This window comes from Periophthalmus magnuspinnatus, chromosome 14 (assembly GCF_009829125.3).
Source record: "Periophthalmus magnuspinnatus isolate fPerMag1 chromosome 14, fPerMag1.2.pri, whole genome shotgun sequence".
In the NCBI taxonomy this organism is placed as follows: domain Eukaryota; kingdom Metazoa; phylum Chordata; class Actinopteri; order Gobiiformes; family Gobiidae; genus Periophthalmus; species Periophthalmus magnuspinnatus.
Genome location: NC_047139.1, coordinates 2,288,436 through 2,312,396, shown reverse-complemented (window position 1 = coordinate 2,312,396; position 23,961 = coordinate 2,288,436). Strand labels below are relative to the sequence as shown.

Genomic DNA, 23,961 nt, shown 5'->3' with positions numbered 1-23,961 from the left:
CAGGTCTAAAACCAGATCTAAACCAGGTCTAAAACCGGGTCTAAACCCGGTCTAAAATGAGACTAAACCAGGTCTAAAACAGAATTAAACAAGGGTCTAAAATGAGATGAAACCAGGGTCTGTAACACCAGACCTGAACCAGGTCTAAAACAAGACTGAACCAGGTCTAAAATGAGACTTAACCAGGTCTAAAATGAGACTTAACCAGGTCTAAACCAGGTCTAAACCAGGGTCTAACATGAAACTAAACCAGGTCTAAAATGAGACTGGACCAGGTCTAAAACAGAATTAACCCAGGGTCTAAAATGAGACTGAACCAGGTCTAAACCAGGCCTAAACCAGGGTCTAACATGAGACTAAACCAGGTCTAAAATGAAACTAAACCAGGTCTAAGACAAGACTAAAATTGGGACTAAACTTCAGTGTAAAACTGTCTCTTGCGCCCCCATCTGGGAGTATGTCGTCATCACGCTCTCTTTTGTCCTGCAGGAGCTGAACATGGACGGCAAACTGGACAAAGAGCCAAAAAGCGCCTTGAAAACCTCAACCTCTTCTAAAAACGAGAACACGGGGGACCCTTTTCTCACCGCGGCGCGAATCCTGCGAGGAGGAGGGCGCCATAAAACGTGGCAAATGAGCGACCAAGTCACTCCCAAAGAACCTTCACCAACCGAAAACAAACGCGTGAATCCAGGGTCATCTGAACGAAAGGACCTCAAAGACCAGCAGCGAGACGTTAGCAGCAAAATGACTGATACGGTTGACCAAGCGGATCACGTCAACGGAAATGCACTTTGTATGGAGAAAAAAACAGGAAGTACCGTTTACGGCGGCCAAACTGTCGTACGAGTGTGGAGATCTGGATGTCGACCGACCGCAAGAAACTTCAGGCGGTTTAAGGCCCCTTTGCTGCCAGCGATTGCCGAGAAGTAAAACGATGATGGTCAAGAATGTCAACTGAAATACGCCTTTGTGAAAATACAGAAACTTGTGTTAGAAGAATTTTGAAATAATAAAACGATTCTTTTGTTTAATGTTTTAACTGATGATGTGTTGTAATCGTCCATATTGGAGCACAAGTGTTAGCCCAGGTACTTTCAGTCACAGATCCTTGGGAAATATTCAAGTCCATGTTACTACCCATCGATTTGACATTTATATTCTCTCCTATCCATTTTAATCAGGAAGCAAAAATGAAAAAAAAAAATGCTTTTAGACAGTCTAAACACATAAAATGTAATCAAATAATAATCAATCTTCCAGCTGCAGTTCAGATTCATGCAGTATTTTGCGTTTTATTAAACCAAACTGACCTTTCATATTTTATATTTTTGATGCTATTTTCTCCAGCCTAATTATGTATTTAAGTCTTTAATAAAGAACTATTTCCGTCCTCTAATAACTGTACAAAACACGTTCATATGGGCTAGTGTTAAGTTTTCTAACATGGATTTCTGTGATACGAATAAATCTAAAAAGAGAAAGTCTTTTGAATGGGTCTTTGTCGGTTCAGAATCTTTTGGATCCGTTCATTTCAAAGTAAACTCTGGTCTAAAGTCACTATAACCTGCTCCACCAGCGCCTCTTTCACAGCTGTGTCTCACTTTAGAAGAAATCTGCACAGAAAATTCATTTAACATCTCAAGAGTTATGTTAAACAAGGGCCGAAAATAGAACAACTGTAGGAGCGCTCACGCATGCGCAGTTGTGCTTCAAGTTGGTCTGTTTTCACTTACGTCCGTCAACGCGGAACATAACCAGCAGCACCGCCTTTTGAGCGCTACTTCATCACGAAACAGTGAACTGAGAAAATGAGCGGCCGCGGAAAAGGAGGCAAAGGACTCGGGAAAGGAGGCGCTAAGCGTCACCGTAAAGTTCTCCGTGACAACATCCAGGGCATCACCAAACCCGCCATCCGCCGTCTGGCTCGTCGCGGCGGTGTGAAGCGTATCTCCGGTCTGATCTACGAAGAGACCCGCGGAGTGCTCAAGGTGTTTCTGGAGAACGTGATCCGTGACGCAGTGACGTACACCGAGCACGCCAAGAGGAAGACCGTGACCGCCATGGACGTGGTGTACGCCCTGAAGAGACAGGGCCGCACTCTGTACGGCTTCGGAGGTTAAACACCTGAACCCCAACACAACGGCTCTTTTAAGAGCCACCCACCGGCTCTTTAGCGCAAACTTCAACGTGGTTCTTTTTAAGCTTTGGTCTACTTTATGGTGGAGGCTCACACACCTGACACTTTTGTTTCAGTTTAGTTTATGCTTGTTCATTGGGCCTTTCACTCTCCTCTGAAACACTTTAACAAACTGAGCTGAGAGCTATATTTCCACTGTTAATGTTTCATACTGTAGTTTCAGTCATAGTGATTTTTAACAGCAAACACCATGTTTTTATTTACAAAATTTATGTATTTATTTACCCTTTCACCAACACAGCTGCAAATGTTCCACATCCAACAGGCAGATCAATATGAAGGTACAAAGAACATGGAACATGTACAAAATAACGTAAATCAATGAAAATGGTAAAATGGTCAGTTTGTCACTGGACTCGCTCTGATTGGACGCCTGGACTCACGCGGGGCCAATGAGAAGAGAGGAGCCTCTGCTCTTTGTTCAATAAGAAAATAAAAAATAGATTTAAATTAAACCTTTTGCTGTTGGACTCATTCACTCTGCCTCATTATTAAAACATTTTTGAGCTTCTATAAAAATATATATTTATATATATTTTTTTCTTTACAATATACAGAGATGAATCAAACGGAGAAGGAAGTGAGCACGAAACTGCCACTCTTTGTTTCATATGCTCGAGCCTTATTTCGTTTAGAGTTTTATTTGTGGACACATTTTGTGCATTTTTTTAATTATGTGAGAAAAAAGGAAATGTTTGGACAGTGACTTTAGAAAAGCAGCTGTTAAAAACACTAAACACTGTATTTGTGAAGGTAAAAATCTGCACGTGCACAAATATCACTACAAACACAAGACGTGCTTCACATTTTGGAGGCGTCTATGGTTTAAGAGAAGAACAGTGAATTATGGGAAAAGTGACGTTTATGAGAGAGAAAGAAAAAAGAGAGAAAGGAAGAAAGAAAGACAGAAATTAAGAAACCGTAAATATCTGATTCGACCAATGAGATTTGAGGACCTGCGCAGCTGCTTTACATGAGGCGGGTATAAATAGAGCGGACAGGCGCTGGGTGAGACACTCGTTCGTCTGTTCTCAGAAGAACATAATGCCTGATCCAGCGAAGACCGCGCCCAAGAAGGGCTCAAAGAAAGCCGTGACCAAAACGGCCGGGAAAGGCGGAAAGAAGAAGAGAAAGACCAGGAAGGAGAGCTACGCCATCTACGTGTACAAAGTGCTGAAGCAGGTCCACCCCGACACTGGCATCTCCTCCAAGGCCATGAGCATCATGAACTCCTTCGTCAACGACATCTTCGAGAGGATCGGCGGAGAGGCCTCCCGCCTGGCGCACTACAACAAGCGCTCCACCATCACCTCCAGGGAGATCCAGACCGCCGTGCGCCTCCTGCTGCCCGGAGAGCTGGCCAAGCACGCCGTGTCCGAGGGAACCAAGGCCGTCACCAAGTACACCAGCTCCAAGTAAACTGCGCCTGCGCAGACCAACAAAACAAAGGCCCTTCTCAGGGCCACCCACATCTGATAAAGAGCCGATTCTACGTGTTAAGACTGAACGACTGTTTAATAGTGAACTGAGATTTTTTTTAAATGCTTTAATTTGGTCAAATTACAGCGTTGGACGCTCACTCAAAAGTTTAGTGGTGGATGTTTTCACGTTTAACTCCTACTGTGGAGTCTTAGAGCGTCATTTGACTCTTTGGAGCGTATACAGAAATCGTAGGGCGCAGTACCTAAAAGTGAGCGGTGAAAATGTGAAGGCAAAGCACATGTGTCTGACCGCGCGCTACGGTTTTTATTTTCTTCAGCGAGCGCCCGCTTTGGTTATTTTTTCTTCAACAGAAATAGGTCATCAGAACAAGACTTGAACAGACGATCAAATTCAAGTTATCAGGGAAAATCATGGATCTATTGGGGGTAAAATGTGTAACATAAACTTAATGGAGCCATAATTATAAAGAATTAAACCATATTTTTTTACATGCATTTGAAACAAAACTCAAAGTTCTATACCATGAATTTGTATTATAAAGTATATATTTGTGCACTACAACATTAAACGATTATTTTCTAAATTACATTAGTGTAATTATCTTGATTTATACACAGGCCTATCGCTTTTGTCCATTCATTTAAATAAAATAAATAAATCCCGCGGAGCTGTTGGGACGACAGTATGGAGAACGCACATGTAAGTTAATTTTTTTTTTTTTTTTCACATAAATTACCACTAAACAATTTCCAAATCCCTATTTTATGCCATATGATGTTATCGTGTTAGTGTGTTTGTGTTTGTGCAAACTCTCAGCCGTCCATGTACTTAGCCCAGTGTCAGGTCACGACAGTTAGATTCATATATATATATATAGCCTATTGTCAGAATATAAACTAGGTCAAGGCTCCCCTTTGGTAATATACCAAGGCTATTATTACTGTTATTTTTTATCGACACAAGGTGGCGCTTCGTCTACACTTGTACTGCCTGTAAGGCCATAGGCTAATTACTTTTTTAAGAGTCATGGATTTATTAGGTAATAGTGCACGGACTGTAATGTATCTCTTCTTTAGTGTAGTTCTTCTTCGTAACTACATCCGTGATAACGACATGTAATACGGATTAATACTGTGCATGAGACAGTAGGACACGTGCATGTGAATCATGTGATAAATAACTATCAGTGGAACTTGTAGCTTTAACTACCACTTCACCTTACAGTGTGCAGAGTTACATGAGAAAAATAAGACTTGGGCAGTTTAAATCACAGTGGATAGTATTTAGGGAATAAGGAATTTGAAGAAAAAGGCAGGAACAGCAAAGAAATTTATTTAAAAATACTTACGAGTAAAAAGAGTAGAATCATGCATACTATACAGGCCTACATGTAACATCATTGTGTTGATGATTGAAAATGTATTTAATTAGTTTTTCCTAGACATCTATGAGAGAAATAGTGAGCACTGCTCAAAATTTGATGACTGTGATAAACAGAACTCTACAGACTCCATCTCTTCAGACCCAGGCTACATCTTCAAGGCTGTTATTCAATGAGCCACGACCGTCTGTGCTGCAGGAAATGATGAGGTTTGTCTGCTGTAGGATTTGAATTGCCCAGTTTATGTATTATGTAATGGCTCAATTTTGCACATTTTTTTTGTAAATGCATACAGTTGCCATTGCTAAGGAAATGTTGCATGACGCCTTCTTAAATGATCAAATATGCATATTATTACTGTTTTAGATCTTTTCCTGGTGCATTTGCAAAATTCCGTGGCAAATCCAGGTTTGTAGCAAAAAGAAAAGCCGGAGGTGATTGTCCGTTTTTACCTCCTCCCAAAAAATACAACTAAAACCCCAGAACCAAAGGATGAGTTCAAACTCATTCTGGGAAAAAGGAGTTTGGAGGTGACAGATGGCCACAGTGCAGAGGTAAGTTTGTTATAATGTTCTAATGTGTTTATAGGTTTATTCATTTCATAAGGGACTGTCTGTCTACACAGTATTTATTTATTTTTTTCCAAGTTGATAATAGAAATAATAGTAAGCAGCTGCAGTAAACTTGATCATCGACTCATAATCCAGATGGGCTCTGTGGGGAAACTGGCCCGAAGTGGTCGAAGTAAGTCCCATTTAACAAAATTTAGTTGTGGTACACCGTGGACAAAAAAAAAAAAAAAATAAAAATACATACTTACAAAAAATTAACTGTGCTCAACATAACAAACTTAAACAACTAAGGACAAAATCCACGTGTGCCCTGGCTACACTGATGTCTCTCCCTAATGTCTAATTAGCCCTGATTAAATACCCCCGGCTCTGGGTACAACATTAGAAATAAACAAACTTAAACCAGTTCCCCCCTCCACATGGCCCATGACCACACCCAAGCCAATAAAAATGGCCGACATAGGGCACGCCCCCTTTTGTCTGGACCGTGTGGAGATGCCGGTGAGTGGATTGCAGCATTAAACTGAATTAACTACATTTAACCAAAGGCTCATATTACTCTACTCTGATCTGTGATGTAATGTTTCCTCATCACAAACAGACCTGGAGTTGTGTTTTGTTTCATTCTCACATGTTTAACACTGAGTTCTTCTCTCAAACAGAAAACACTCTGTTCCACCTTGTGATGTCATCTGGTAATACAGGAAGTGCTCCACTTTGTGTTTAAACTGCACACACCTTCACTAGAACCAAAAAAAGACTTGAAAACTAGCACTACATGACATCACAAGGGGGAACAGAGCATTCTGGGCTTTGGAGATGGAGACTAATAATGGAGTGTTACATGTGTGAATGAAATAAAAAATAACTCCAGGTCTGTTTTTGATGAGGTACAAACATTATAACACGACTAAAAGCTCACCATCCATTTTGTGTGATTAGGACCTTAAAAAAACACACTACAATTAAAACCACCACTCGTCCAACACAATATTTACAGCAAACAGTCTCAGTACGGCACGCACTTTGACCTTTTCAATTAAATCAACTCAATTATAATATATATATATATATATATATATATATATATATATATATATATATATATATATATAATTTAAAAAGTATATATAAAGTAATTCTTTTTATAGTTATGAGATGCTCTGCCTGGAATACCCAAAACTGTGGGATCTTGAAGGGGGGTGGCTTTTCTACAAAGCTGTGGGTAATTTTATATATATATATATATATATATATATATATATATATATATATATATATATATATATATATATATATATATATATATATGGTGGTTTGAAACACAGTTCTTTTTATTGAGATGTTCTTACAGGTGGATGTGGACAAAGGCCTTTATCAGTTGTGACACCAGAGGCAGAGGGGACACTGGGGCAAGTAACTGTGGCAAATCTACCCTTTTTATAGAGCCACTCCAAAAACATCTGGATTTGACACCATTGCCTCTAAGCTCCAAGGAGTTTCAGAACATGCCTAAAGGAAATTGCAGCAAGTGCAATTTACAGATGCCTCTGACATGTTTGGCTGAGCATGTTGCAGTGTGTGATGAAACTCCCAGTGAAGACGAGGAGCCCAATCAGGAACTTGATGTAATTTACTTCAGCGACTTTGCAGCTGATACATTTTTTCATTCAGTATAATTTTTGTTTTGTTTTTTAACTTCTAGGAATCCAAGGATGAGTGATTTGGCATATGTCCCACCAGATGTGGATGTTTTGCCTCCTGAAAAGGTCACCATTAATTTATGACATAAAGTGACATTTCTAAATCTTCTATACAATATTAAGTAAGACTCTATACTCGATACTTTCTAAAAAGTATTACACCCCGGTGCAGTGCTCAGAGACCCCTCTCCAGATCTTGAGCTGGGCTTGGTCAGAACTATCTGTGGGGATTTAAGTTATTGTGCATAGTTTGTGAACAAATCAATATTATATAACAGATATTAAATGAATTCTATGTAGCCTGTGCACTAGTTTTAAAAAACATATTAGTGGAAATTAGTAACAAAAATGAGACTCATTCTGCTTTCTGATTGAACGCCAGATTATAACATAAACAAATGTCTGATGTTTTTGTAATTGAGAATAAATCAGTATTACGATCATTATCCGTGAAAGTTACATTTGATTTGAATTTTACTTCATATTTGTGGACACAGTTGGGTCACGTTGACGAATTCCTTCAATGAAGCATGTTTTGTGTCCTTTTCCAGATACAAAGGAACTTAGTTTGTTTAACACCATTGTAACAGCATTTGTGTTTCTATATAGGAGCTTTGGGGAAATCATGGCCCTGAGCCTGACACAAGGCCGTCCAGATGAACCGCAGATGATGTCACTGATTCAGAGGCAAAGGATTTAATTGAGAAGGTCTTTTCACACACACACACACACACACACACACACACACACACACACACACACACCATGCATCGGTACTGCAAAATATGATAGTTGTTCTTTTCTCTTTTGCAAGTGCAGAACTCCTTGGTCTGTCAGATTATCTGTTAGCTTGTGGACATACGGGTCTGATAAACACGGATAAAAAGGACACCATAATAAGGTAATAGTAGTTGCATTTATCTCTCATACTCAAACTGACATTGTCGTTGTTGTACTGTTGTTGATCTATATTTTTAGAACTATCAGCCTTCACTCTTTGGCCCAACTTCTGCCCTCACTAGACCAGCTTGGAAAAGGCTTGCAGTTGTACAACTTTATACATTTAATGAAAAATAATATGGATCTATGTCGCCCTCTTTTTGTTCCTCTTGAGGATAACAAGGTTCACTTTTTAAAAATGGTAATACGTTTATCAATATATTACTTATGTATTTTGCTATTCTTGTCTAGCCTGATGCCAACTTTATTATGGAAAGCTGCAAACCCGAGTTCAGTGAGGAAGGCTCAACAAAACGGACTCTTGAGCAAGACATTATTAACCACTTCCAGGATTATCTTTAAGAACTGGAAGATGGTAAGAGACCAGTGCATTTGTGTTTGTCAGGTTGGTCAGTGTGTCCAGGGACCTCATCTAATAGTAAATAAAATGTTTATCGTTTACATAAAGTGAAGAAGACACTGAAGAAACTCCAAACCACTCACAGTGCCAGCCTTGGTACAATGGACAGGCCAAGCACACAAAGTACTGCCCAGTGAAAGAAACATGTGAGATTCATGTCAAGTTTGACCATTTCTGCCAACAAGATCATGAAATCTGCTTTCCTGTAGTTAGTGCATACACTAATACCAGAACATTCCCAGTTGCACATATGCTCACATACAGTGAATTCAAACATGTGCTATCACTTGCTGTGCGATTTGGAAACACATATTTGCACCTACAGCCGCTGATGTCCTGTTCTATAACTTAAACGTTTAAAGTGACTGGTACAGTAATTCATTTTGTCATAATATAAACATCTTCTCTCTTGATTGTAGATACTAAAAAATAGATTTGATTCCAATTGCATTTTTTAAAACAAACTGATTTATAAGTTTTTTTTATTTGAGTGACAGTAATTTCTTCAATGTGTTCTTTTACAGATTTGATTTGAGTTTTAATACTTCTGACAGCCCAAATAAAATCCAGGTCTGTTTTTGATGAAGTACAAACATTATAACACGACTAAAAGCTCACCATCCATTTTGTGTGATTAGGACCTTAAAAAAAAACACCACAATTAAAACCACCACCCAAATAAAATGCTGCAAAACAACGTTTTAGATGTCATCCATGCATGTTTCAGTAATTTAGTGATTTCTTGGGTCCTAATCGAACCCTCTTACAGTTCGCTGTAAGATTCTGTACGAGGCTCCGCCCACACGCCTACATCACCCATGCTCCCACGTGACATCACTCCATAAATAAACAAAACTGCACACAGCAACTTGACAAACCTGATGTGCAGTAGGTTCAGGTAGTTTTGGGATGTTTGTCGATTGTGTAGTGATGGTGCTATAAACGAAAATGAAACTTACAGAATTGTTTTCAGTGAATATAGTATTTTCAGAAGAATAGAAGGTAACATGGTTACTTGTGTTAGCAGTTTATACCACACAGAATTAAAATACCCTCTAAGCACTTGTACCACTTTTGATTTTGTGTAGCTGAAGACATTTTCAGTTTCCCAAAAATCAGAATCAGAAGACTTTTACTGCCATAGTCTGTGAACACAGTTCACAAACTAGGAACTTGCTTCGGTGAAAAAGTGCAACATAAACACACTGAATAAATACAAATACAAATAAGGGCATGCACAAAGTTAAAATTGATGCATGTATTGCACCACGTTCAAATGTCTTTTCCTGAAGCACTGAGATGGTCCTCGAGGATCAATATTTCTTTGCAGCTGTTCCATTTCCTCAGGTGTAAATGGGATCAGAATCTCAGGAACCTCAATTCCACAACGGGATTCAGCGGGAATGCCCACATCCTCCCAGTGAACAGAATCGACCCCATCGAGCTGTAAGACAAAGGAAATAGTTTTGACAGTTTTTGAGAAACACATTTACAAATTTAGGGCTGTTTTTTTTTTTTTACCTCCTGTGGGAGTTCTGGGTCCATAACTGGACTCTGAATATGGGCCATGGCCCAAAGCTGATTGGGGGAGAGGTTTTGTTCTGTGCGCAGTGGATGGTTGTTCCACCCATCAGTGAATTTGGCAAGATCACTATGTTTTTTTTACCTCGCCTGAATGATGAACACAATACATGTGGTAAGGGTTGGCAATCTCATAACCTCATAATATATTTGTGTGACAGCCATCCACACATCCCTCCACAATCGCTCTATTCTGAAATTATTTTGACATTTTATTTATTAGGGCTATAGTCAGTTAATACAAGGGCTGTAATTACTTAAAGTGTAAATTACCTCTGGTTATTTACGCTTTTCCCAGAGACAAAGCTGAGAACATGCACCGTGCTATTCCAAGGTTTTCAACCCCTTCATCTGCTCTTACTCTGTAGTAGAATGATGATACACTTGGGTGAAGTACTTATAAGTAATAAGTAATAAATACAGAATCGGTTAATTAGGTAAAATGGCTGACCTCAAAGGGCCAGATGTACTACTTTTTGCTAATGTGGCCTTCGGTGTTTGACACCCCTTTAAAGCAATATTACGGAACAGTATTACAGAACAGCATATTTGATACAGTTCTGAGTATGTATCTGGACTCGTCCAATCAAACAGGCTGGTTTATTTAGGCTCCGTTCTGTAACCAAACACTTCAATACTCCAATATTCCATTTTGTACATAGATGTAAATAGTGTGTGATTTTGTGAGATGATCTATTTATTTATTTTGTTTAACACTGACTTTTTATTTTTATTCTTAATTCTATCCTGTGGTTGTGGCATCTGTTAACTAAGAGAATTTCCCTTCGGGGATCAATAAAAGTGATTCTGATTCTGATTATTTAAAGAGGGTCTTAAGTGGTACAGGGTCCTGCGTGTAGAAGAAAATATCTGTTTTATTACTTGGACACCATGTTGTACCATGTGTGTTTAATTTATTTTTAAGGACTATTGTTTCTGCTGTGGACAGTTGAGATGGCCCTCTCTCTGGCACGTGCACACTGGTGAAACAACGGCCCCGCCCACAGACTGACTTCTCCAACGTCCGCAAAAGCCACATAACACCAGCGGCGCAGCTCAGTGCGCGTCATTTACGAATCAACTGCAAACATGAGCGGCCGTGGAAAAGGAGGCAAAGGACTCGGGAAAGGAGGCGCCAAGCGTCACCGTAAAGTTCTCCGTGACAACATCCAGGGCATCACCAAACCCGCCATCCGCCGTCTGGCTCGTCGCGGCGGTGTGAAGCGTATCTCCGGTCTGATCTACGAGGAGACCCGCGGAGTGCTCAAGGTGTTTCTGGAGAACGTGATCCGTGACGCAGTGACGTACACCGAGCACGCCAAGAGGAAGACCGTGACCGCCATGGACGTGGTGTACGCCCTGAAGAGACAGGGCCGCACTCTGTACGGCTTCGGAGGTTAAACGATACTGACCTGAACGACACCAACGGCTCTTTTAAGAGCCATCCACCGGCTCTAAAGCGCAAACTTCAACAGTTATTTAGTTTAAGTTAAATATTAAATATTAGTCCTAATTAATAATCACTTCTAAAATTTAACATGTTTCTTCAACTAATGTAGAACGTTCATTATGGACTCACCAGTCACATGTTGAAACTGAGTTTGAATTTTTTTTCTCTTGCGACACCAAACTGAAGCTTAAAGATTGTTGTAATTTAACTTCTGAGTTGTTTGAACTTTAGTGATGGCGGGAAGAAGCATCACAGCCAAAAGCTTCACCTGCGAGTGGAGGCTTCAAGGCGCTTTATTTGCTCCACTACGCCATCATGTGGACACAAACGTGTATAACACGCTGGTGCTTACAATAAAAAGGTGGGGTCTGAAGAAAAATTGAGAATTTGGAGAGTTGTGATGTAAATTGTGCTTGTGTTACTTTGTCTGTGCTTATGCAACAAGTGAATATGTGTAATAAAGACAAAAATTAATTTATTCGTTTTTATTTAAAATACTATTTTTTCTAAAGTATTTGGACTTAGGCGTTTTTTGTTTGTTTTTTTCAGAGGATTTCTCCTGCCCTTTGTAAAAACTCTTTCACATGGTACTGATGATGCAGGAGTGCACAGAAATGAGATCGAGTTTGTACAAATTTGCACATTTCTGTCTTTCCCAGGACTGAAGGCGACGTTCAACTCTGGCAACGTTTGGTGCCCCCAGGTATTTTTACACCTCAACTGTTGCATTTGCAGTGACGTTTGTGGTTCTTGTGGCCGGATTGTGTCAAAATGATGCCACCCTTTGCTTCCTAGAACAAACAGGCTGTAAGTGACTAAATATTAGCACAATTAGGAGATATTAATTACCTTGTGCCACAGACTGAGAAGCTTCTGAGGATGATGAAGATGATGATGGAGATGAAGTAGATGAAGACGCTGTGCGCCTCATAATAGCAGCACATTTTTTCTGCCTCTGCTGCTTCATTGGGGCTAAAGAAGCCTATTTTTTAACCTTGGGTCAAGCAGAGTATCCAGAGACAATATGCTCATTGACTGGAGGTTGTTCCGCTCTTCTTCAGCTGTTCTTCAGCTGTTCTTTGCAGATACTCAGCCACAGATGTACTCTCAGGAGTGTGAATAAGCCGGATCTCCTCTTCTTCCAGAGAATGATGCAACATGGATAAAAGTGGAATCACTTTTGACCCGGACACCTTCTTCTCCTCGATTGTAGCATAGTTAAAGGTGCTAACACTTTCAGTCTGTAAAAATGCTAAAAATGCTGTATTGTTCTGCTGACAGTGGTGAGGTCTGTACATAGACCGACCAAAATAAGTTTAAGCACCGGGAGGCCCATTTGAACTTTGTGTTAGTCTCTCCTATAAAACAGCCAACAAAATTGCAAGTGTCAATGCATAGGCAGACAAATATTTTATAAATAAGGAGCTTACCTTTGCAGTTGTGCTGCTCTTAAAATAGTTAACTATCTGACAACAGTTAGTCCGGATATCAGACAATTCAGGACTTTGGTCAAGAGGGTTTTTTTATCATCAGATTTAGAGTATGTGCCGCACAGACAGTGTGACCCAAGCACCATCAGTCCCCAGACATGTCACCTTTTCAGCTACACCCCACTCAGACATGAGAGCCATTCTAGCATAGTCTAATATTTATTCTAGCCATATTTGCTGCAGTGTGTGCCTCAGGGAAATGCTGCTCCTCCAGGACGACTGACAGACTGCAGAGACGCCTTCATCAATAAAACGACACGTCACAGCTGGATAAGTGTCAGTGTTGACAGAGGTCCACATATCTGACGTCAAACTAACAGCAGATGCTTTAGCCACTGTTAGGCGTGTTCTATCAAAATGACGACTGGATTCGATCAGTTCAAATCTCAAAAGTTTATTCCCCTGACAGTTACAATCTAATACAGGACCCGAGGTCATGTGATCTATCCCTCGTGTGTGCAGCAGGCGGTCTGTCTGCTTTTCCCTGGCCCCGTAACATAAAAATATAACATGAAACATGAATATGCAAATATTATGTTGAGTAGGTTGTCACCCAGGTTCCTCCCTCCGGCCTCGCTCATCTCTCCGGGCTGCACCAGTCTATTTTTCCGGCCTTGAGTCTCATCCGACCGCCCTGTCCCTGTAAAGGAGCGTCTACACACCCCAACAGTTTCCCTCAATTCATATTACACCATGTCGCCTTTAACATAGTTTCAGTGTTATTACAAGATCTTCTAGTTCAAACATTGGTAGCTGTCAAACAGCATGATTCACCTCTTACAATGTTGCCTTAACTCGGTTAAAGGAGTTTCTGCAAGGGACCAACTGTCTCCCATAATTCACGTTTTACCTTTAACCTAATTTCAGTGTTAGTAGATGGTATTCAACTTTTAGTCTGGTGCTTGTTAGACAACCTCCAAAAAGATACAACATTCAAAGAATATATAAATTCAGTATAAAAATGGTGATTACATAATAATATTCAAAACTTATATGATTTCAGTATCAAAAGATATATATGTATATGTGATGGCCCTAAGAAACTTTATTCAATCAATATGCATTCAATATTTTTGATATATGTATTTGTAATGCAACTTAGAAGCTTTATTACTTGACATACCCTTCACCACAAAGGCTTTGGTTTTCTCCTGGCCCTTGTACCTCTTCTCCACCGTGGCTTTCAAAGTCTAAAAAGAAAGTACAATATTGAAATGTATAATCTGATGAAATGGTGCTTCATGTGTTCACAAACCTGCCGTGTGGGTAGAACAGAGGAAGGGCCCAAAGCTTTTACAAACCTCTGAACCCACTGCCCTCCACAATGTCAAAGAGCTGGGAATCCTCCATCACCAAATCCACCAACACCTCAGCCAAACCTCCTCAGATAAATGGAATTACATATACATATGTCATAGTTTGTAAATTTAATGCAAATACAAATTAAACAAATTAACAAAGTGTGCAATAAAAATATCCAGTGTAATTGTAGGACTATCAATTATAATCATGAATATAAATGTCCGACCTGAGCCGGGGCCTCTGTAAGGCTCATGGTGCATGGATGAGGTGTTATTGTTGTAACACACCAGACACTTCACCTTAAAAAACAAGTATTCAGAAGTATTCAGAAAAGGGAAATGTGAACAATGATACACTGTGCTGTCATATTTGTGTAATCGATTATTACATAATTATTGCAGTGCTTTACCTTCTGAGGTGAGATCAGCTCAAAATGCTCCCAAACGGGGGAAAATCTCCTCTTTCTTGATGGTTCCATCGCCAAAAAAAAAAAAAAAAAAAAAAAGCTCAAGTAGAACGCCAAAAGAAGCGCAATAACCCAAATACACAAAATGTGAGGGGGAATCCATTGCGTTTCACTCTTTTATTTTGAATCATGCTCCAAACCTGCAAATCATTTCCTGAATCAGTCACGTGGTGCGGCCGCTCCCCGAGGCTTCGAACGTCACCACGTCAACACACACATCGATACAACACACACATCGATACAACACACACATCGATACAACACACACACCCATCTGGACTGGACAGTATGATCTAGACCACATGTCAAACTCAAGGCCCACGGGCCAAATGTGGCCCTCAACAGGGTAAATTAAAAGGTATGATGGTCTTAAAATCTCAGTTTATCAGGAACTTGAATAAGTAATAAATACAGAAAGAGTTGATTTATTTATTTTACATCTGGCCCTTGGAGAGCAGACATTTTGCTGATGTGGCCCTCAGTCAAAATGTGTTTGACCCTGATCTAGACTACTTCAGTAAGAACACTTTGATTACTTAAGAGACTGTTGTCTGTTTAGCTTACCTAATTGAAATATTCTATAAGCGTTGCATAAGTTTAAAACATTTACATGGAATATTTCACATATCCACAATATAGTATTTTTCCTGTGATTTGTTTCCAATGAATACTGCTCATACTGCTTGTACTTCCTGATGACCAATGGGAGTGTTATTACAGGGTTTATTACTGTGAGAACAAACTACATAAGGTGAACTAGTGTAGTCAGTCACTAGTGTAACATTTCAAACTTGATTTTGAAACTAAGGAATAAACTTGAAACTCAATACCAATTCTGACACAATAAAAACTTTTCCGATTTTCAGCATATAGTTGTCATCTCTTCCTCTGTGTGCAGGTCATCAGTTCAAACTCTGCCTCAGCTCCAAGCCCACAAGTCTTTAGCAAGACAAAACCTTATTCGTCTCAACAATCACATGGGAATTTTAAACTCAAAGTGTGTTTGGAGTGTTATAATTTATCTTAATTTGACCTGTCACTTATGACAAACGTGGGCTCAAACTTTGACAATAGTATGAAGTCTTTTCTTGACATGAGGTGGTGGCTCTTAAAAGAGCCGTTGTGTTGGGGTTCAGGTGTTTAACCTCCGAAGCCGTACAGAGTGCGGCCCTGTCTCTTCAGGGCGTACACCACGTCCATGGCGGTCACGGTCTTCCTCTTGGCGTGCTCGGTGTACGTCACTGCGTCACGGATCACGTTCTCCAGAAACACCTTGAGCACTCCGCGGGTCTCCTCGTAGATCAGACCGGAGATACGCTTCACACCGCCGCGACGAGCCAGACGGCGGATGGCGGGTTTGGTGATGCCCTGGATGTTGTCACGGAGAACTTTACGGTGACGCTTGGCGCCTCCTTTCCCGAGTCCTTTGCCTCCTTTTCCACGGCCGCTCATGTTTGCAGTTGGTTTGTAAATGACGCGCACTGAGCTGCGCCGCTGGTGTTATGTGGCTTTTGCGGACGTTGGAGAAGTCAGTCTGTGGGCGGGGCCGTTGTTTCACCAGTGTGCACGTGCCAGAGAGAGGGCCATCTCAACTGTCCACAGCAGAAACAATAGATGTTTTTTATTTGTTAAAAATACTAATTTAAGCGCACAATTGTGTTCATAGTATAAAAGTAAAACTGCAGATATTTTCTTCTACAGACATCGGGCCTCACAGTCCGGTTCAGTTAAAGAGGGACACCATCCAGGATAAGATAAAAAGCATTTAACTTATGAAAAAGGGAGATTAATTTGCATGTTTTTTCTGACATGACTGGTTAGTTCAGGCTCAGTTCGGACGGGTTCTGACAGGGTTGAACTGGTTCAGACTAAATCCAGACTGATCAAGGCTTGTTTGGGTTTTATCAGTTTGTGTGTGACGGTTCATATCATACATATGTGTGTAATTACACAAAGTGGTGCTTCTGTTTATTACAGTTTTGCTCATATGTGGCGTTTGATTTACAGCACAGCCTTGGTCCTCCAGACACTTGTGTGTTTTTGTTTCTTCTTTGTGTGACATTTGCCCCTGGTATAAATTTAGGGTTTGACAGCAGCCTCTGTAAATCCAGTATTGGAAAGTCAGTATGTACTGTAAGCCATGATTAAAGTGTCTTTTGTTATTTTTGCCTTTATTTACATCTGTAATTTAATTTTACTTGTGATAGTTTTGTAGTTTTAATTTATTCATGCGAGTTAGTGCAGGGGAGATGCTCACTCTTCTGTAGTTTGGGTTGGACAATAGTAGCACATGTCGATCCCATTTTATACCATTGTGAACCAGAACTTTAAAATACAATTTGTGGCATGAAGGTTCACAACTGACTAGAACCGGGACTTTCAAGTTTCATCTCCAGCACTACAAATTTGTCCCGGAATTGGTAAACTCCAGTGAACAGTAAGAACATGAAGATTTAATTTAATTAACAGCCCAGAGGTGGACGACACCATAGAACAGTATTCAATGTACAGTCTGAACATTAGAGTAGAATCGGCTCTTTATCAGATGTGGGTGGCCCTGAGAAGGGCCTTTGTTTTGTTGGTCTGCGCAGGCGCAGTTTACTTAGAGCTGGTGTACTTGGTGACGGCCTTGGTTCCCTCGGACACGGCGTGCTTGGCCAGCTCTCCGGGCAGCAGGAGGCGCACGGCGGTCTGGATCTCCCTGGAGGTGATGGTGGAGCGCTTGTTGTAGTGCGCCAGGCGGGAGGCCTCTCCGCCGATCCTCTCGAAGATGTCGTTGACGAAGGAGTTCATGATGCTCATGGCCTTGGAGGAGATGCCGGTGTCGGGGTGGACCTGCTTCAGCACCTTGTACACGTAGATGGCGTAGCTCTCCTTCCTGGTCTTTCTCTTCTTCTTTCCGCCTTTCCCGGCCGTTTTGGTCACGGCTTTCTTTGAGCCCTTCTTGGGCGCGGTCTTTGCTGGATCAGGCATGATGTTCTTCTGAGGACAGACGAACGAGTGTCTCACCCACCGCCTGTCCGCTCTATTTATACCCGCCTCATGTAAAGCAGCTGCGCAGGTCCTCAAATCTGATTGGTTAAATATTACACCGCTCTCGTTTACGTCACTTTTGTCTGAACGTGAAAATACACAGTAGAATAATTTTGTTTCTTTTAATGTTGACATTAAGGGGAAACTGTGCTCTGTATCTTCAGATGTAACAGCCTCCAAACAGGATTCAATGATGACTGATTTAGAGATATTTAAAAAAAATCTAATACATTATGAACGTTCATTATGGAAAATGAACGTGAATATGATCCAGACCAAATAAACATGTAACTAATGCTGGACTTCGTCCTCATGGGGTTGTCCGTGTCCCGCTAACTTAAAGGAGAACACTTAACTATTACTCCACCTTCTCGATTTCAGAACTAGTATTTATTTTAAAGGCCTTTAGTCTTAAAAATAGAACAAATTAAACTTCAACAGGTTGCAGTGGTCCAAAGGTATTCAATTATCTTCATTTTAGGCATCACAACTAGCATGCCACACACTTCGTGAGGCTTATAAGCAGTTCCTGACTGTACTTATCTAGACAAGATTTCTCGCCTAAATACGTGGGAAAATTTTCTACACAGCGCCTTTAATGTTGTACCCATGAACATATTTACATAGAAAGTATCAGGAGCTAGATGGAGTCCGCCTAAAGGACTTAAAATAATTTTACAACATTTAAACATGTTAGACGTTAACATTAGAAAGTGCGTCTTTCAGGAGTGGGTGGCTCTTAAAAGAGCCGTTGTGTTGTTGATTTGGTGGGGGGTGGTTTGTTTACTTGGCCTTCTCGGTCTTCTTGGGCAGGAGCACGGCCTGGATGTTGGGGAGCACTCCTCCCTGGGCGATGGTCACTCCTCCCAGCAGTTTGTTGAGCTCCTCGTCGTTGCGGACGGCCAGCTGCAGGTGCCGGGGGATGATTCGGGTTTTCTTGTTGTCTCTGGCGGCGTTTCCGGCCAACTCCAGAATCTCAGCAGTCAAGTACTCGAGCACTGCGGCCAGATACACGGGGGCTCCGGCTCCCACGCGCTCAGCGTAGTTTCCTTTCCTCAGCAGCCTGTGCACACGGCCCACGGGGAACTGCAGCCCGGCTCTGGAGGAGCGGCTCTTTGCCTTAGCTCGGGCTTTACCGGCGCCTTTTCCACGTCCAGACATGATCAGCGCGTTTGAGACTTCAGAAGAATCAACTGTGTCACTGCTCCGCTCAGTGGAGTTATAAAGGCCCTGCTCAGCGCTGATTGGTCCGTCGGAGAGAGAATCCTCCAATGAGAAGACAGACAGACTGACGCTTTGAGCAGAGCGAGCGCTTTTCATTACAGTCAAATTTACCTTGAAAATAAAATAAAGCTGAAAATAAAGTCACAAAACCTGCTCTTGAGCCACGCAATCCCAGCATGCACCTCCACACCACACAGTGAGCCGGGGAAACGAGTTTCAAAGCTTGCGTTCCCCAAAACATAGATGGAAATATTTATATGCAAACTGGATTATATCTGCAAAATCCATAGAAAAAAAAAAAATATGATTCATTGATGATTCATATTTTACAGGGTTAGGGAAGACTTGCTCTTTGGCATAACTATTAACCTATTCCTGTCTTTTTTTCCCCCCAAATACATCTTAAGGGAGCAGCTATTGTTTGGGTTTAGAAATAAGTAATTTGTTAATGTTGTATGTACATTGAAGTGCGGCTCTCGTTCATGTAGGTGGCTCTTAAAAGAGCCGTTGTTGGGGGGGGTCAGTTTAAGCTCTCTCTCCGCGGATGCGCCGGGCCAGCTGGATGTCCTTGGGCATGATGGTGACTCTCTTGGCGTGGATGGCGCACAGGTTGGTGTCTTCGAACAGTCCCACCAGATACGCCTCGCTCGCCTCTTGCAGAGCCATGACGGCCGAGCTCTGGAAGCGCAGGTCGGTCTTAAAGTCCTGGGCGATCTCCCTCACGAGGCGCTGGAAGGGCAGTTTACGGATGAGCAGCTCGGTGGACTTCTGGTACCGGCGGATCTCCCTCAGGGCCACGGTGCCGGGCCTGTAGCGGTGAGGCTTCTTGACGCCGCCGGTGGCCGGAGCGCTCTTACGGGCGGCTTTGGTGGCGAGCTGTTTCCGTGGAGCTTTTCCTCCGGTGGATTTACGCGCTGTTTGTTTGGTTCTGGCCATTTTCTTTGCTCTGGGTATTCAACCTGAGACTGTTAGGCTCAGTCTGAGGCAGTGGCTTTTTATACAAACCAGGACGAAGCTGATTGGCTCCACGGAGCTCGCGCTCTGAATTCAAACTAAACCACGCCCTCCCCGTCCCGCGCGCTCTGTCATGAATAACGGGCTTTTATGTGAGTTTGAGGACTTAAGGTCCGTGATGTGTTTGAAATGGGCACTTTCTGGGGCATGTCCACAGTGACACTATGTGCATTTAAAACGTTAAAGGCTTAATTTTACATTTTGATTAATAAACAATTTAAAGAATCATTTTATCCCTCTCAGTGTATGATTAATGTACATACAGTACACAAACACAACACATTTTCAGGTAAAGAGCTTTGAAGGAGGAGCTCTGGAGTCACTGACAACACAAACACCACACCACACACATACAAACACACAAACAAACCCCCCCACCCACCCAGAGTGGGTGTGAGTTCAGTGAGTGGGACACAAGGGTCACCAGATGACTCCCACGCGACCTTTATAATACATTAAAAGTGGAAATGCATTTAGCAATAGTACAAATCAGAGACTTCAACAAAAAACAACATTTGTCAATCAATCAGTGCTAATATATCAGATGGTGTGTGTCACGTCAGACAAACTAAACACTAACTGAAAATCAGAAAAACTAAAAGTGAATGTTCCCACCCAACTGAAATGGACCGGGGCAGAGAGTGGAGGAGAAAATGTGAAATGAGCGGGGGCTGGTTTTAAAAAACATTCTCCAAACAAGTAATAGTAATGAGAATGGAATAAAAACACTGCACAGTGCAGTGGCTCACTGTGTTGAGGCTCTTTAGTGAGGTGGTGGCTCATAGTGATGTAGTGTTAGCGGCTCTTTTAGTGAGGTGGTGGCTCTTAAAAGAGCCTTTGTGTAGCAGGAGTCAGGTGTGACTTTACTTCTTGGCTTTCTTGGGGGCGGCCTTTTTCGCAGGTGCTTTCTTGGGGCTCTTCTTCACCGCCTTGGACTTTTTTGGAGCCGCTTTCTTGGGGCTCTTGGCGGGCTTCTTGGCCGCTGCTTTCTTGGGCGCTGCTTTCTTCACCGCTTTCTTGGCCGGGGACTTGGGCTTCTTGGCCGCGGGTTTCTTGGCGGCCACCTTCTTCTTGGGGCTCGCTGCTTTCTTCGCCGCGGGCTTCTTGGGTTTGGCGGCGGGCTTCGTCTTCTTCACGGTCTTGGGCTTGGCCTCGGTCTTGGCCAGTTTGAAGGAGCCGGATGCGCCCGTGCCCTTGGTCTGGCTCACGGCGCCTGAGGTCACGAGCTTCTTCAGGGCGGTGTTGATGCGCTTGTTGGCCTTGGTCACGTCCACGCCTTTAGCGGCCAGTGCCTTCTTCAGAGCGGCCACGGAGACGCCTTTGCGCTCCTTGGACGCTGCGATCTCTCCGGTGATGAGCTTCTGGAGGCTGGGCCCGACGTTCTTCTTGGCCGCGGCCTTCTTCTTGGGGGCCTTGGCTTTGGCCGGAGCGGGGGCCGGTGCGGGAGCTGTCTCTGCCATTGTTCGAGTGACGGTTCAGATCTGAGTCTGAGCCGGGACGCGCGCGCACGTCACTTATACCCGCCATGAGAACCGTAGAGACTCAACCCTGTGAGCTGAGCGGCCGTGTCTCCGCTCTGTGTTTTCTCTTCGCACTTTAAACCCAAAAATACACAACGATTGCGTTTTGTTCCGTATAATTTTCACATCTACGTTTAGCGCAGAGTCTCGTCTTTCCGTTGAACACATTTAAATAATCAGAGTAATGTTTATTTTTAAATATAATCCACCAAACCGTCCTCAAACCCCGCGCGCGATGATACTCGGCGTCGACTTTTTTCCACATTTTGCTTCATATTTGTCTAAACTTTGATTTGTGATAAAATATTTGTGTTCAAATCATAAGAGGAGATGTCAAAGAGTAAACTCGTGCTTTAAACTCGGGTCTTGGATGTGGCGTTCACGTGTAATTACCTCAGATTTTGGTGGTAGTAAACACAACTGCGGTGGCGGCTCAGTCTCAGTGAAGCTCTTGAGCTCAAACCTTTCACGTTTCTGTCTTTACACTGAATTTAGGATAATTTATAAACGTTTAGATGAAAATATTCACACTTTTAATGACTCAGTGAGCTCTAAAGTCAGGCTGATGGCGAGTGTATTGAATCAGGACAGTGTGGATCCAGTTTGATTTAAAGTGGGTTTAAGATGTGCAGATAAACAGATATGACATGTGCAGGTGTCATGTGCTGCTTTATATTTTATTTACTCAATTTATTTTATGTTGCTATAATTATACAGGTCTAATTCAACTTGGGATTTTCAATTTAAAACAATATCTGTAAATCTAGGCTATTTTTAACAACAAAATGAATAAAAATGAATGAAAATACAGTTTGTTTTAATAATTCTGTTCATATTTTACATCAAATTAAATGACAGGGTTAGCCGTTTATGCAGAATAAGACACGAGATTTTGTGGAAATTATGGTACTGGTGTGGCCTTTGCGATTTGCTCATTGAATCGAATAGTATTTTAACACAATCACAGTCAATCTTTCAACCAAACTTTTTCCTTTTCCTACAATATTTTGAAATATGATATTAAACGTATATATCCATAGAGACAAACATGTGAGAAGTTACAGGTGAGATCTGTTTAGGTCTGGTATGATGATTTTATTTGGTTATATAGGCCGAGTTTAACTTGGTCATTTGCAATTTAGAATCACATCTATAGATCTAGGCTTTTTTTTTTTTTTTTTTTCTCCGTTTTACTACAAAATTGCATTTCTGACCAAAAATATAACCTAATTTGTACCAGTTTTGTTTTATTTTTAGATGTGGTCACCTAACAATACAATAAGCAGTACAGTATAAGCGAACAATAAGGCAAAACAAGTTTATTTGTACAGCACAATTCATACACACAGTCATTCAAAGTGCTTTACAGAATAAAAAAGACGTTAAAATCACAATACAAAAAGTCAACAATAATAACTGTATTAGGATCGGTAAATGGGAGAAAAGCTTATTTATGGTATTTCACGTTTTAAAAGGGCAATTACTCCAAAAATGAACAAGACAAGAAACAAAATGTTGTATTTTATAAGTCGTAAAAGCCAAAGTTAGACCTGGATGACTGAGGGATTACACAGATATGTTATAAAAGTATTAAATGTTCTTCTTTTATGGTCTGTTATCCCGTCATACAGGCCTAGGACGTCAAGTCACATTACAGAGTGAACATAACAGAAATAGCACTAATTATGAAAGTAATCGCAAAAGAGTGAATACTGATGTGTACATTTGTATTCTGCCTCTTCTCTTTTAATCTTCATTGTATGTTTATTTGTTGTATTGTGATTTTAATGTCTTTCTTATTCTGTAAATCACTTTGAATTACTTTTTTGTACCAGCTGTGCAGTACAAATAAACTTGCCTTGCCTAAACGTGATGCGTCTCAAGCCGTTGTGGTGAGTTATCCGAGACTCGTGTGGCTCTCCTGCGCAGGTCGGAGGTCAGATTCACTGTGTGACCTTTGACCTGTGTGCGTTCATTTGCTTTGAATCGGATGCTGATCACGCACTCTACGTCTGTTTTATGACTCAGTAACAGTGATGGGAAGTAACTGAACGTTTGAGAAGTGTCCTAAAGTCATCTGGTTCATTCAGACTCTGTAATATTCTGCTATAAAACTGAAGATGAGCAGAACGATTTGTCCAGTTGACAGATTTTATATATTTTTCTTTTACTACGGCTCAGACCTGGACGGCTGAGGGATCACACAGATACAATAGACATGT

The 23,961-nt window shown here is 41.5% G+C and overlaps 7 protein-coding genes across 7 annotated transcripts; 2 read left to right on the top strand and 5 right to left on the bottom strand.

Moving 5' to 3' along the window:
• Window positions 1-1,811: 1,811 nt before the first annotated feature.
• LOC117381501 (uncharacterized) lies at window positions 1,812-11,705 on the top strand. Its single transcript, XM_033978479.2, has 4 exons — window positions 1,812-2,120; window positions 3,236-3,615; window positions 10,007-10,079; window positions 11,288-11,705. Exons 1-4 carry the CDS (start codon window positions 1,812-1,814, stop codon window positions 11,639-11,641), a joined length of 1,116 nt encoding a protein of 371 aa, XP_033834370.1. The 3' UTR covers window positions 11,642-11,705.
• LOC117381209 (histone H2B 1/2-like) lies at window positions 3,245-3,628 on the top strand. Its single transcript, XM_033978111.2, has one exon. The coding sequence runs from the start codon at window positions 3,245-3,247 to the stop codon at window positions 3,617-3,619; it is 375 nt and encodes a 124-aa protein (XP_033834002.1). The 3' UTR covers window positions 3,620-3,628.
• Window positions 11,706-16,084: 4,379 nt separating the features above from the next.
• LOC117381212 (histone H4) lies at window positions 16,085-16,403 on the bottom strand. The gene has a single exon (XM_033978115.2). The coding sequence runs from the start codon at window positions 16,398-16,400 to the stop codon at window positions 16,089-16,091; it is 312 nt and encodes a 103-aa protein (XP_033834006.1). The 5' UTR covers window positions 16,401-16,403; the 3' UTR covers window positions 16,085-16,088.
• Window positions 16,404-17,539: 1,136 nt separating this feature from the next.
• LOC117381206 (histone H2B 1/2-like) lies at window positions 17,540-17,932 on the bottom strand. Its single transcript, XM_033978109.2, has one exon. It carries the CDS (start codon window positions 17,919-17,921, stop codon window positions 17,547-17,549), a length of 375 nt encoding a protein of 124 aa, XP_033834000.1. The 5' UTR covers window positions 17,922-17,932; the 3' UTR covers window positions 17,540-17,546.
• Window positions 17,933-18,751: 819 nt separating this feature from the next.
• Window positions 18,752-19,166, bottom strand: LOC117381205 (histone H2A-like). Its single transcript, XM_033978107.2, has one exon. It carries the CDS (start codon window positions 19,140-19,142, stop codon window positions 18,765-18,767), a length of 378 nt encoding a protein of 125 aa, XP_033833998.1. The 5' UTR covers window positions 19,143-19,166; the 3' UTR covers window positions 18,752-18,764.
• Window positions 19,167-19,730: 564 nt separating this feature from the next.
• On the bottom strand, window positions 19,731-20,145 carry LOC117381202 (histone H3). The gene has a single exon (XM_033978104.2). It carries the CDS (start codon window positions 20,139-20,141, stop codon window positions 19,731-19,733), a length of 411 nt encoding a protein of 136 aa, XP_033833995.1. The 5' UTR covers window positions 20,142-20,145.
• A 937-nt stretch (window positions 20,146-21,082) lies between these two features.
• LOC117381200 (histone H1-like) lies at window positions 21,083-21,681 on the bottom strand. Its single transcript, XM_033978102.2, has one exon. It carries the CDS (start codon window positions 21,677-21,679, stop codon window positions 21,083-21,085), a length of 597 nt encoding a protein of 198 aa, XP_033833993.1. The 5' UTR covers window positions 21,680-21,681.
• Window positions 21,682-23,961: the final 2,280 nt, after the last annotated feature.

What these genes read in the sequence shown, in the direction of transcription:
- LOC117381212 (XM_033978115.2), bottom strand. Translation starts at nt 16,400, where the DNA reads ATGAGCGGCCGTGGAAAAGGAGGCAAAGGACTCGGGAAAGGAGGCGCC.
- LOC117381206 (XM_033978109.2), bottom strand. Translation starts at nt 17,921, where the DNA reads ATGCCTGATCCAGCAAAGACCGCGCCCAAGAAGGGCTCAAAGAAAGCC.
- LOC117381209 (XM_033978111.2), top strand. Translation starts at nt 3,245, where the DNA reads ATGCCTGATCCAGCGAAGACCGCGCCCAAGAAGGGCTCAAAGAAAGCC.
- LOC117381202 (XM_033978104.2), bottom strand. Translation starts at nt 20,141, where the DNA reads ATGGCCAGAACCAAACAAACAGCGCGTAAATCCACCGGAGGAAAAGCT.
- LOC117381501 (XM_033978479.2), top strand. Translation starts at nt 1,812, where the DNA reads ATGAGCGGCCGCGGAAAAGGAGGCAAAGGACTCGGGAAAGGAGGCGCT. An exon ending in ACCAAGTACACCAGCTCCAA is followed by an intron (nt 3,616 to 10,006) that starts GTAAACTGCGCC and finishes CCATTTCCTCAG; the next exon opens with GTGTAAATGGGATCAGAATC. An exon ending in GGAATGCCCACATCCTCCCA is followed by an intron (nt 10,080 to 11,287) that starts GTGAACAGAATC and finishes ACATAACACCAG; the next exon opens with CGGCGCAGCTCAGTGCGCGT.
- LOC117381200 (XM_033978102.2), bottom strand. Translation starts at nt 21,679, where the DNA reads ATGGCAGAGACAGCTCCCGCACCGGCCCCCGCTCCGGCCAAAGCCAAG.
- LOC117381205 (XM_033978107.2), bottom strand. Translation starts at nt 19,142, where the DNA reads ATGTCTGGACGTGGAAAAGGCGCCGGTAAAGCCCGAGCTAAGGCAAAG.